This window comes from Macaca fascicularis, chromosome 12 (genome assembly GCF_037993035.2).
Source record: "Macaca fascicularis isolate 582-1 chromosome 12, T2T-MFA8v1.1".
NCBI classification, from domain to species: Eukaryota; Metazoa; Chordata; class Mammalia; order Primates; family Cercopithecidae; genus Macaca; species Macaca fascicularis.
In genome coordinates this window covers 18,821,785-18,835,000 of record NC_088386.1, presented here as the reverse complement: position 1 = coordinate 18,835,000, position 13,216 = coordinate 18,821,785, and the positions used below count along the sequence as shown (strand labels likewise).

Sequence of the window (13,216 nt, the reverse complement as noted above, 5' to 3'; positions counted from 1 at the left end):
ATTTTAAAACAGCTTGCTTCATAAACCTAGGTTAGTGTTTATTTACAGTCATCCCAAACTACAAAAGAGAAGTAAAACTACCTCTTTGTTTAGGAACAATATATACAAACGTCATCTTTTTTATCATGGAAATGTAAGTCTGACAGGTGGCCAAACCCTAAAAATTCAAAGCTATAAAATTGCTTCCATAACCTGGACTTGTTTCCTGGCCTGTGGATGTACATCTTAAACTTGCCTGTCATTTATCTGAGCTGAACTCACACCTGCGCATGGTATACAGTTAGGCATGCTTAGGTCTAATTTCCTAAAGAACTACAACCTTTCTAATCAGTTACGCATTTACATATACAGAGATGACAGGAGGAATTAGATCCTGAAATCTGTGCATAACAGGTTCACATGGATGAATTCACTGACTTTGTGGTCTAAAGTGATTTATATATACACACATATACACTGATATATATGTGTGTGTAAATATATACATATACATTAAGACATATTTTTACATACTTTGTAATTTGTTTTCATCACTTAAATATTTTTGGAACTTTCAAAGCACCTTGATGAACACAGTTTGAAAATGCTGTGTTTTTTTTTTTCCTTCTTCTTGTGTTCTTCTTTTCTAAGTAGATTGTATGAGCTCCTTAAGGGTAAGAATGATATCTTTTGTGCTTCTGTATTTGCAAATAGATCTTAGCTTAGTACTAAAATATAGAGAAGTCTCTTACCACTGATAATCCAGTTTTGTTCAGATGGTTGATAACAAGCTACATTAAAGCAAAGATTTCTGCAGCATTGCGTATAGAATTAAGTAGTGTAATGGAAGGATGTCACCTGGTTGTGGGGAGCAAGAGTCTCTCCATGCATAAAATAGATGTGTGTTTTTTTTTTTAATATGGTTATCTCTTGATACTTCTTTTTCCCTTGAAAATGAGAGCCATTCATGAGGCTTAACTTAATGCTTCTCAACTTTCTTTTTTTTTTTTTTTTTTTTTGAGACGGAGTCTCGCTCTGTCGCCCAGGCTGGAGTGCAGTGGCCGGATCTCAGCTCACTGCAAGCTCCGCCTCCCGGGTTCACGCCATTCTCCTGCCTCAGCCTCCCGAGTAGCTGGGACTACAGGCGCCCGCCACCTCGCCCGGCTAGTTTTTTTTTTGTATTTTGTAGTAGAGACGGGGTTTCACCGTGTTAGCCAGGATGGTCTCGATCTCCTGACCTCGTGATCCGCCCGTCTCGGCCTCCCAAAGTGCTGGGATTACAGGCTCGAGCCACCGCGCCCGGCCTACTTCTCAACTTTCAAAAAGCTTCCAGGGATAAGGTTGAGTGAGGGGCTTCCAACATTGAGTCAAGACAAAATAACGTTTTATGTCTGCCTCAAGGCCATAGTACGAACACTGAACAGTGTTACAGAAAGGGACTAAGGGATCCTTAAAAGTTGTGTCATTATTGAGCTGAAAGAACTAATAGGTATGAGCTTTGAATTCTGAAATCACTCTTATTTCAGTATTTTGTGATATTTTACATTCTTTTAATTAAGTGGCTACATGTCCAGTGACTTTAATGATCCTATCTTGAGGAGCTATGCCTTTCACAAATCAAAGTATCAAAATTGATCTATTTTTCAGCAATTTACCGTACAGTTGAGTTTCATTGTGCAGATAAAATTGGATTAACCACATGACCCCACCTGTGGCTTTGCTGGCTCAGTCACTTCTCCACCTGTGCAAAGGACATCTGCATTCAAAGATGGCGACCCAATGGCTTTGTCCTTCCAGGGTTCAGTAAAAATATCTACATTTTAAAAAATAAACCCCTCTCAGAATTTGTTTAGCAAATTCCCAGCCCCAGAAGAATGCACATGCAGGAGAAGGATTCCAGCCTTTTTAGCCTCCCACTCATGCTTATTTTTCAGTGGAGATTATTGAAAACAGTAATTCTTTCTTGCTTCAGGAAAAGCTGTCAGAGGAAGAGAGAAAACATAAGGAAGCTTTGGAAGATCTTCACATGGTGGTTGATGAGGATTCGAGGAGTGAAAGCAGCAGTACAGATGAGGGGAAAGAAAAGACCAAATTGCTATTAGAGAGATTGAAAGCTCTGGAGGTAAGAAATGAAGCAATTTTTACACTCTTCAAGAAAAATAAGTGTTCTGCTTCTTTTATTGGCACTGGTTTTCAGTGAGTATAAATCTTCCCTTTTCAGTTCTCCCACACTAATACGATCTATCATTTCCTACTGAGATTTGCCTACGATGAACAAAAAGTTAGCACTGAAAGGGTCTTGACTTTATATTGTTTTAAAAGGAGTACATAGGGCAGTAATTGATTTTAACTTAAATTCAGCCCTCAAACTGGATTAATTCCTAAAATTGCAAGCTCCTTGAGGTAAGGGGCTATGTGATATTTTACTTTGTTTTCGCGAGTAACTGGTAGAATGAATGAATGAATGAATGAATGAATGAATGAATGACTAAGCAAAATATTTAATAGTATGTAAAGATGATTGGACACACACAGAGAGATGTTAAGCAGTATAGTCATGTCTTTAAAAAAATATGCAGGAATTAAACGTGTAAAGCATCTAACAGTGGAACTGAAACTGGCTAAGGAGACTTAAGGAGATTTTTGGAGCACTGACATTCTCCAGATACCTCCAGATCAGTATATGATGACACTAGTCTGTTACTTAGTGGCATTTGACATGATTTCAAGTGTTAATTCGTGAATTTTACAGCAGTCATGAAAGACCATTCCAGTTACTAGTTCTTGATTGAAATGTCGCATGCTTAAAGACTCAGCAAAGATTTTTTTTCTATGAGTTCACTTACCTCCTTTCGATAAGCTTATAAAGGGCCTTCACCCAGCATCTAAAAACACAGTTCTACCATAGAGTCTACAGAATCCTGAAAACTCTACTAGCATAAAGGAATAAGACCTGGAGGCCGGGCACAGTGGCTCACGCCTGTAATCCTAGCACTTTGAGAGGCTGAGGCAGGCGGATCACGAGGTCAGGAGATCGAGACTATCCTGGCTAACACGATGAAACCCCATCTCTACTAAAAATACAAAAAATTAGCTGGGCGTGGTGGTGGGTGCCTGTAGTCCCAGCTAGTATGGAGGCTGAGGCAAGAGAATGGCGTGCACCTGGGAGGCGGAGCTTGCAGTGAGCAGATTGTGTGCAACTGCACTCTAGCCTGGGTGACGCACTCAAAAAAAAAGAAAAAAAAAAAAAGAAGACCTGGAGGGGTCTTGTTTTCTATGCTTGGTTTCTGCAGTGCTACCTCGGATCTACCACATTGTCTGTAATGAGCATATCCATTTTACACTAATTTCCTCGGTGATAATAAAGCAGAATGGTGAGATGATGCACTTTGAAGCCCAGTTCTTGGGATTTGGTTTGAATCCCTGTTTAACTACTTTCTAGCTTTGAAACCATCAGCGTTACTTAGGCTCCCCATGCCTCTGTTCCCTCAGCTGAAAGCATGGGGACAGTAATAGTAACTAGCTTTACAGGGAAGTAATGAGGATTACATGAGTAATTATTTTTTAAATGATGCCTGGTGCATAGTCTCTTTTATTCATCCATACCAAACCGACTCCTTTTCCTTAACTTTGTTCCTACTTATCTGGGCACAATGATTAATAATATAAGGACTGTGAATGAAAGAGTTTGGCTACTCCACACAGGTGTGACCAAAGGCAGACAGGTAGGCCAGTAGCTTCAAACACAGAGCAGAAGAAATATCAACTAAAGTAATCACTAGTAACTCCCTCTTGGCAAAGAGCTGGGAATCAGCCTTGTCTCCTCAAGGGTTCTCATTCTTTTGTCATTTTATGAAGATAGTCACTATAAAAGATAGGAAAGCCTTCTCAAGGGAAACTGAGGTTCCTATTTGAGTTTTAAGAAACTCATAGCTTTGTCTTGAGGTTGAATTAAATAGATTCACAATAGGAAAGAGTCGATATTACCATTTCTTACTCCCAGAGAACCAAGTACGTAAATCATTAGTTTTTGTTTATGGCTACAGAGAAAATTAATCTTAGTTCATGGCATTGTTAGAGACAAAAATGAAAAGGACGTTTTACTTCATTAAGCTAAGAGGTCTTTAAAAAATGTATTTCCACACCAGTTAGAATGGTGATCATTAAAAAGTCAGGAAACAACAGGTGCTGGAGAGGATGTGGAGAAATAGGAACACTTTTACACTGTTGGTGGGACTGTAAACCAGTTCAACCATTGTGGAAGACAGTGTGGCAATTCCTCAAGGATCTAGAATTAGAAATATCATTTGACCCAGCCATCCCATTACTGGGGATATACCCAAAGGATTATAAATCATGCTGCTATAAAGACACATGCACACGTATGTTTATTGTGGCACTATTCACAATAACAAAGACTTGGAACCAACCCAAATGTCCATCAATGACAGACTGGGTTAAGAAAATGTGGCACATACACACCATGGAATGCTATGCAGCCATAAAAAAGGATGAGTTTGTGTCCTTTGTAAGGACATGGATGCAGCTGGAAACCATCATTCTCAGCAAACTATCGCAAGAACAGGAAACCAAACACCGCATGTTCTCACTCATAAGTGGGAATTGAACAATGAGAACACTTGGACACAGGAAGGGGAACATCACACACCAGGGCCTGTTGTGGGGTGGGGGGAGGAGGGAGGGATAGCATTAGGAGATATACCTAATGTAAATGACAAGTTAATGGGTGCAGTACACCAACATGGCACATGTATACATATGTAACAAACCTGCACATTGTGCACATGTACCCTAGAACATAAAGTATAATAAAAAAAATGTATTTGGCAGCAAATATTTCTTAAACTGTAGTGAGTAAAAGAGAAGCAGTATCTTTTTTCCTTACATAGAGTTCTTCACATTTCAGGCAACAGCTCTTGATTCCAGCACTAGTTGAATGCAATAGATAATATCTGTAAGTGCCATTAAGCCCCACTATTTTCTTTCATAAAACTATTTTATTTTTTAAATTTCCTATAGTCGTAGTGTCTCTGCTTGTTTCCTAAAATTCATTGTTCAATATTAAATGAACTTTCTCCTTGCCTTCACATCTTACTGTCTTCTACTTGAACATTATTTCATTTTATAACAAAGTATGTAAAATAAGAAATACAAATATATGTTTGTAAATATCTCTAAATATGTCTTCTTATATAATATATAGATGTCTTTTTGTCATACATGTAATTCAATTTTCATATGAATTTTATATGCTACTTATTTTTTTTATTTTAAAATATTTTCTCCATATTCTCAGTGTCTAGTATCTTTGCATGAGTTAAACATCGTTGTGGGAAAATAGAGAACTGATTTTGACAGACTGCAGTCAGAGCTGGTCACAGACCCCATGTGGATTTTTATGCTTTAACGAAATGCTCCCTTGGAAGATTGCAAGGGAATTAATTATAATGTGTCAAAAATTACTTTGGCAAAATTTGATATACAAGATTTAAAAAAAAAAAAAACAGAGAATATTTTCCATCAGTGTGTTTTTGGAAGGCAGCTAGGCTCACCAATATACCACCAGCACCCCATCAGCGTGTTTTTGAAATGACCGTATTTGTATACCCTAATCTCTTGGCCCCTGGTGTTGTAGATCACAGAAAGGAATGATTTTCAGGGTGGTGGAAAGCAGTCTTCTTTAATTCCTCCTCCCCCAACAGGTTCCAAGAAGGTGTAGAAAATGAAATACAGATATGACTTCTATATTACGTTCTTTATTACTGTGACAATGATATTCAAAAACAACTTGAGGAGCCCTTGATTGAGAAAATTGAGTTAATATTGTCTCAGCAAAACACCCCCAGCCACAACCCCTGGATTATTCCCTCTTGTCACCATTTCTGGGGCAAGTTCCTACTCACATTCATCAATCAATTCCTCTTTCTTCTCCACACACCAACCACCTGGGAAACAGCGCCCCCTATACTTGATTTTTCCCAACTCCAACCCTAGGAAGGATATGGGGTTATGGCAGAACATTCTGGAGGCTAAGGGCCTTCAACTCTGTCTTTTGATAGTTCTGTTTCCTCTCAGTCCTTTGGTTGCAGGGTATTTCTCAGTAGCCTTTCTCCTCAGTTTCCAGATCCCGCCTTAGAACGTGGCCAGCTCTGTCCCACTTACTCTCCTCTCCCTCAGCCACCTTCTCCCACAGCCAGGTTCTGTCTGTCTTTTAATTTGCGGAGCTGTCTAGATCTCTGCATGCCACGTCATGGGCTCATTCCATACCATCCCCATGCTCGGCAAAATATTGTGCTAATTAAGACCTTTACCTTCCTAAAAACGCCTCCAGTGCCAGCAGTCAAAATTATAAAAATTATAATTATACACTCTCTCTCTCGTCAGCCTGATTTTCTGTACTGAGTGCACTGGTTTCAGCTGTTGCCAGCTCTTCGTGGTGAAGAGTAGACCGTTTACCCTCACTACCCAGCCATGGCTTCCTCTGGGCTTAAATTCTAATTTGTGTTTAGGGTCCTGGTGCCTGGAGGAGAAATCATTTGGTGTATATTGGTGTCATAGGGCACACATGGGCAATCTGGATGGCACTTGCACATTTTATGTAACTTCTCAGTGCCTGAATGTAGCATTTTCTATGTTTTTTAAAACTTTGGGTTTTCAAGGCTGCTGTTTCAGAGACTGCTTACTTGACTTAGAACAGAGCTCACCATTCTCAACAGCACTGCCATGTCTCAGGTCCCTTCTATGAAAGGATCACTCCTTTCTCCCATGCCACCAGAGGCCACTGATTCAAGGAATCTTCCCAGACCTGCCCTCCAGTATTCACTGGCTTCATCTGGAGTCTTCCCTGTTCTCCACTCCTGGGCATTTGCCCCACTCGGGTCCCAGATTTGCTCGTGGCATGTTCCTTGAAAGACATGATTTGTTTGTCTGCAGTCCCCGCTCCTGACACTCCCACGGGGCCCATCTCTCCACTCAGGGACCAACTGCACACCTGACTAAAAGTGAAGCTGGACGTTCCCTTGACTCACTCCCAACTCCCACTGCATCTCTGATTCTCAGCTTCTAACCATGGGGAGAACAGGCCCGCCACCACCTGAGAGTCCTAAGCCTAAAAGCATGTGCTGCTGACTTAGCTAGATAGCCTCAAGGTTGAAAGAACTTGGCCACTTATAGGAATGATTTATTTTGTGCAGAAAAATATGGCAATTAAATGTGTTAAGGCGAATAACAGGTTTTTCTACTCAATTATACCTTTCCATGAAAGGATGACAATTAAAGTGTTGTGCATAAGCATTTTGTTAATCAGTAATTCCTATTTAAGATTAGGTAGTTTAAAATAGACAAACCTGGCTGTGCATCACCATTACATGTAGAACTCTTAGTCGATAGATATATATTAAATATCTTCTATGGGCCAAATACTGTTCTTTGCACAGGGATTAGATCAGTTTTGTTGGTCCCCACCCCAGTGGGCAGACACAGGAAGCATATACTTGTCAAATAATAAGTAAGTAAACAAATAGGCAACTATATGCCCGTAAGTAAGAAAAGTTGGTTGAGGTAGTAGTAGAGAACAAATAGGGGTAGGAGAGGTATTTACTTCAGAAGACCTCTGACATCAGCCATTTGGGTATAATATAAATAATAAAAAGGAGACAGCTGTGTGAAGATCGAGGCAGACCATTCCAAGAGGAGGCAGCTGCAAAGGGGAAAGGCCACCTGAAGATGCTGGAAAGCTTGGCAAGTGCAAGGAACAGAAATAAGAAGTGTGTCCCGGGACACAAGGTACAAAATTTAAAAACGGAAGAAGATGAGTTCAGAGAGGTAGACAAGGGCCAGACATGCTTAAGCCATATAGGCCATGGTCACAATAAAGACTCTGAAAGTGATCTAAATGTAAAAGGAAGCCATTTAGAGACTTTTAAACTGGGAAGGAGCAGTGATGTGACTTCTCATTTATGAAGACAAATTCTTCTGCTTTGTGGGCTAATAGTGGGACATAGGAGGGGCAGGGAGACCAGGTAGAAGGTATTTTTTTTGTTGTTTTTAGATTCAGACAAACAATATTAGTAGACTGGTCTAGGGTAGGTGCCTAGGACTAATAGGGAATGATAATCATACCATATTAATTTCATTGGACTGGAGGTAATGGGAATAATAAACATGTTGGCAAGCCTTCCTGTAGGGCTTACAATGTCCCAAACACTGTTCTGATTACCATTTATGTTTATATATGTTATTTCCATCGTCATAACCCTGTGGGATAGGGTAGTATAGGGACCAACGGGAGCCCTTGGCTCCCTAAAGGTTCACAGAAAATCGCTGACATGAGGCCAACTGATTGATAGGAGAAAAGGCATACACATTTCTTTTCAATGTGTATACATAGGAGCCTTCAGAATGGTGACTCAAAGATGCAGGAGAAATTGTCCATTTTTATGCTTATGTTCAACAGAGTATAGAGGGCCATGTAGAAAGAAGAGAATGATGTGATGGTAATAGACAGTGGGGAAACCCTGTGAGGCCTGCCTGTCTAGATTCTTCCTGGCCTCTGCTTGCAGCATTCTTTCCTTCTGAGTGTGGGGCCAAACCTCCTCTAGAATAGGGGTCTTATGATCTGTGGCAAACAAGGCAGATCAGATAATTTCCTTATGGCCAGATTTTACATAGAAAAGCAGAAGGAAAATTAGAGTAATTTTTTTTTTTAGGTTTAATGACTAGCTTTATGGTTTCCTTGGCCTGCCTGGGAGAAGAGGGACTCTAGTTTCTATGGCTAGGCTGGGGGAGAATGGAGCTGGGAGACAGGAGGACAAGAGGTCAGAGAAAAACTTTCGCTTCTGAGGCTTTCATTTGGGGATACTGTTTCCTGACTCCCAACAGTAGTTATCACTGTTATCCCCATTTTACAGATGAGGAAACTGAGCCCCCCAAAAAAGTTGGATATTTTGCCCAAGGTCATGTAGCCAGTGAGAGAGTCAGAATGTGAACTCCCAATGTATGGCTCCACTAGACTATGCTAGTAAGAAATGGTCAAAGAATATATTTCAGAAGTAAGATTAGGAAATACATCAATTGGATGTGGAATATAAGGAAAAGTGAGAAGTCAAGGATAACCTCTAGTTTTTTGGTTTTAGCAACTGAGTGTGAGGTTGTACGAAATTCCTGAGAGAGGCAAGCCTTGGAGGAAAGGTGACTTAGCAAAATTAGCATGCAATTGTCTGTTGGTTTTTGCCCATGTTAAGTTGAGATGCCTATTAAGCATTCAAGTGGTGATGTTCTATAGGCAGGTGGAAATACAAAGTTCAGGTCACGGTTAGAGATACGGATTTGAGGGTCATCAGCATACAGATGACACTCAGCCTCATGGGACTAACTAAAGTCCCATCAGAAGTAACTGTAAATGGACAAGAAGGGGGCAGAGGACAGAGTTCAGAGGTTCCCCATTTTTTTGAGGTCTGGCAGAGGAAGAGGCGCCAGCACCTGAGCCTGGGGAGAGTATCTGGTGTGGTGGGAGGAAAATGGAAGGTGAACTGTTGTAGGAGCCTAAAGAAGAAAGTGCTCCAAGGGTATCCTTGTTGAGTGCTGCTAACAGCACAAGCAAGATGGAGCACAGAATCCGTCCTTGGCTCTGGCAAGGCATGGTCAGCTATGACCGGGGTAACAACAGTTTCTGATGGGAGTGGGCGGGGAGGAAAACATGTGGAGACATGTATAGACAGGTCTGAAATGGGTCAGACATGGAGAGGGTCAAAACTGAGGAGAGACAGGGTACAACAGAAGCTCTTCAAAAGGCAGCTGATGGTATGGCATGTTAGTGTACCAATGGCCATGGTCTAGTGGAGAGGATGAAATCGATGATGCAGGAGAGAGAAGTAGGAATGCAAGAATGAGATGTGCAAGCAGGCTAGGGGGATGAAACCAGAGAAGAAATAGAGTTTTTTAAAAACTCAGATGTCTAGAATGTAACCCAGGAAATCTCAGCTCTTTAAATCTACAATGGAAACTGACGATTTGTATTTTTCTAAACTTCTGTGGATTATTCAGATGCACAACCAGGATTGAGAACCACAGAAACTGCTTTTAGAGTGATATTTAAAGCTATCAAAACAACTTAGGTCCAGTTCTGTACTAAACCCAACAAGCTTTCACTGGTCTTTTTAAAAAGTATAAATTGGTAATTTATAGTTAGATACATTTATGGCATGCAAAGTGATGTTACGATTCATAATACAACATGTAATAATTACATCAAGCTAGTTAACATATCCGTCACCTCATACTTAACATTTTTTTGTGGTGAGAAGGTTTGAAATGGACTCTTAGCAATTTTGAGATGTATAATACTCTATTATCAACAGATTTTGTACCCTTTGACCACGCTCTCTGCATTCTTGCACCTCCATAGTCTCTGTAACCACCATTCTACTCTCGGCTTTCATTGATCTTATGTGGCCAAAAAACATTTGAAAAAAAAGCTTATCATCACTGGTCATCAGAGAAATGCATATCAAAACCACAGTGAGATATCATCTCAAGCCAGTTAGAATGGCGATCATTAAAAAGTCAGGAAGCAACAGATACTGGCAAGGATGTGAGAAATAGGAATGCCTTTACACTGTTGGTGGGAGTGTGTATTAGTTCAACCATTGTGGAAGACAGTGTGGTGATTCCTCAAGGATCTAGAAGCAGAAATACTGTATGACCCAGCAATCCCATTACTGGGGATATACCCAAAAGATTATAAATCATTCTACTATAAAGACACATGCACATGTATGTTTACTGCAGCACTATTCACAATAGCAAAGAGTTGGAACCAACCCAAATGCCCATCAACGATAAACTGGATAAATAAAATGTGGCACATATACACCATGGAATACTATGCAGCCATAAAAAAGAATGAGTTCGTGTCCTTTCAGAGACATGGATGAAGCTGATCTTAACCAACTTGTAATCTAACCTTTCTGTGCCCCTGCCTCCTCTTACGTAGAACTTTCCCTGGCTCTTCAGACTTAGATCCAGAGACCCTTCCCACATGTGCCCAGTGCCATAAGCCTGAAAGCCTGGGGAAAGGTCATCATCCAAAGTGTCCTTCAGTGGCTTCATGTCACCTTTGAGGGCTCCCCTGACATGACCACAGTTATGTCCAAGTTTGACTTTGTCTCCTTGCTAGTGAGAGGAACGGGTTATTTTCTTTCCCTTTCTAATTGGCTTTAAGTTCTTACCTTGTTCTTCTTACTTTTATCCTCTCCTATCTTAAGACAATGTAAAAGAAATTAAAAAGTTTTAAGGCAGCATGCCAGTGGTATTCTGCATAGAAATTCATAATTGTTTCCTTCTAATCTTTAGATTCTATGACAGTTTGCTGACAGGTAACACCAGACATCCCTCTCTTAAAGTATCTGGCATTTATCTTTCTCTTGATTGTTTTACATCTACCTGTGGGTCACCTAGCAACATCACTAAGCTGGGATTTGAGACAAAAGCTACTCTTTGGTAAGGGGGCTTGAAGTTTTTTAAAAAAATTCCATTTTATGTCATTGTGTAACTTTGTACTAGCAATTTTCTGATTATAAAAGTAGTAAATAGTCACATTACAGAAAATTGGAAAAATCATAAGAAAATAATCGCAATTACACTAATCAGAAATGGTTGCAATTGGCATTTCAGCATGTATATTTCTAGTCTTTTTGTTATTGTTGTACCTAATCAAATTAGGATATCATGAAATATCACTGCATACAGTTAAGTAGCCTGCTGTTGCATGCAGTAGATCAAAACTGTTTCTCTACATTATTCAATACTTTTCAAAAATATGATGCAATGGCTATGTAGAAATTTATCCAATGGATACTAAGCGCCATTTATTTAATCCTCACTGTTGGCTACTTAGCTCGTTCACGGTCTTTCACTATTACAATGTTCTTATGAGCATCCTGGTGCCTAAGTCTTTATACACATATATTGTGATAGAATATTTAAAGCATACCATTCCCTTTTAAAGCAGTCATGCCCATTGACAGTTAGATTTCTTATTTAAGAACCAAAATCAAGAATCTCAGAAATGAAGCTGATGGAGGCAGCACAGTTAGGCAAAGAGTACCCAACCCACACACTCCAAGGGGCCACCATTGTCACTCAGTATAGGATGCAATATTGAGAGGGTCCATGGGCTGCTGAAACAATTTCAAAGATCTAAAATCTTGGGAAAACTTTATAATGCGGGAAATCTTACTCTTCTTTCAAGGTTCTCTATTTGTGATTACTCTTTCAGTTGCAAGTCATGGAGACACTACTTAGACTGACTTAACCGAAAGGAAGGATGGTTATATAACTGGACAATCAGCTGTAACAAGCCATGATGAATGCAAGGGTTCAGACAATGTCAGAAAACTTTCTCCAGCTCTCAGCTCTGCTTTAATTTGAGCTAGTTCCCCTCTCAGGCAGGCCTTTTCCATGCGATGGCACCAAATCAGCAGCACGGTGCAAAAGCCATGTCTCCTTCCTAGTCATCCCATCAAAGCTCCTCCACTCCAGAGAGAGGGATCTCATTGGCTTGGTTTTAGTTGTAGGCCCACCTCTTGGCCTCTGGAGGGTAGAGCATTTCAACCAGCAGTTCCATCAGTTCCATCAAAGATTTGGCAAAATTCTTGTGTTTTAGTTATTTAAATGTCAGAATTACTTTAATACCACCCAGAAATAATGTTACTGCTTAGATACTGTCTTTTTTTCCCTTCTGTGCCATATTGTCTTTCTTTTTCTCTTCTCTCTCTCTCTCTCTCTCTCTGTCTGCCTGTCTCTCTTCTCTCTCCCATACCTTCCTCTCCCTCCTTTGGCATTTCTAGGCCTGGCCTCCTGCTGGATGCTGGAGTTACAAAGAGATACAGAGCATCTTTTCTGCCATTGTTGGAAGGAAGACAAAAATATAGTAGTTAAAAATATACTAATTAATTAAGGTAATAAAGATAAAGCACATTAAAATTTTAGAAAAATGTAAGGTATGTACAAGGCTCAGTGGAGCACCAAGACAGAAGTATCTAACTGAATTAGTTTTGGAGAAAGCAAAGAGATAAAAAAGTGGCATTTGAACTGTGATTCTTTGAGGCTTTATGCCAGTTCTCCAGGCAAAGATGGTAAAATAGTGAGTGAGGGAATTGCCCAGACAAAAGCAGAAACGCCTGAAACAGCCTCAAGGAGCCCTCAGAACATGGGC

General features: G+C 40.1%; 1 protein-coding gene across 9 annotated transcripts in view; it reads left to right on the top strand.

The window, feature by feature from the left end:
* NCKAP5 (NCK associated protein 5) overlaps positions 1-13,216 on the top strand; it is a 978,205-nt gene that overhangs the window by 683,994 nt on the left and 280,995 nt on the right. For all 9 annotated transcript variants that reach the window (XM_065525413.1, XM_015432050.3, XM_074008901.1 and 6 more), the window contains one exon: positions 1,952-2,101. In XM_065525413.1, coding sequence (XP_065381485.1) covers positions 1,952-2,101 — 150 coding nt within the window. The remainder of the gene's footprint in view (positions 1-1,951; positions 2,102-13,216) is intronic.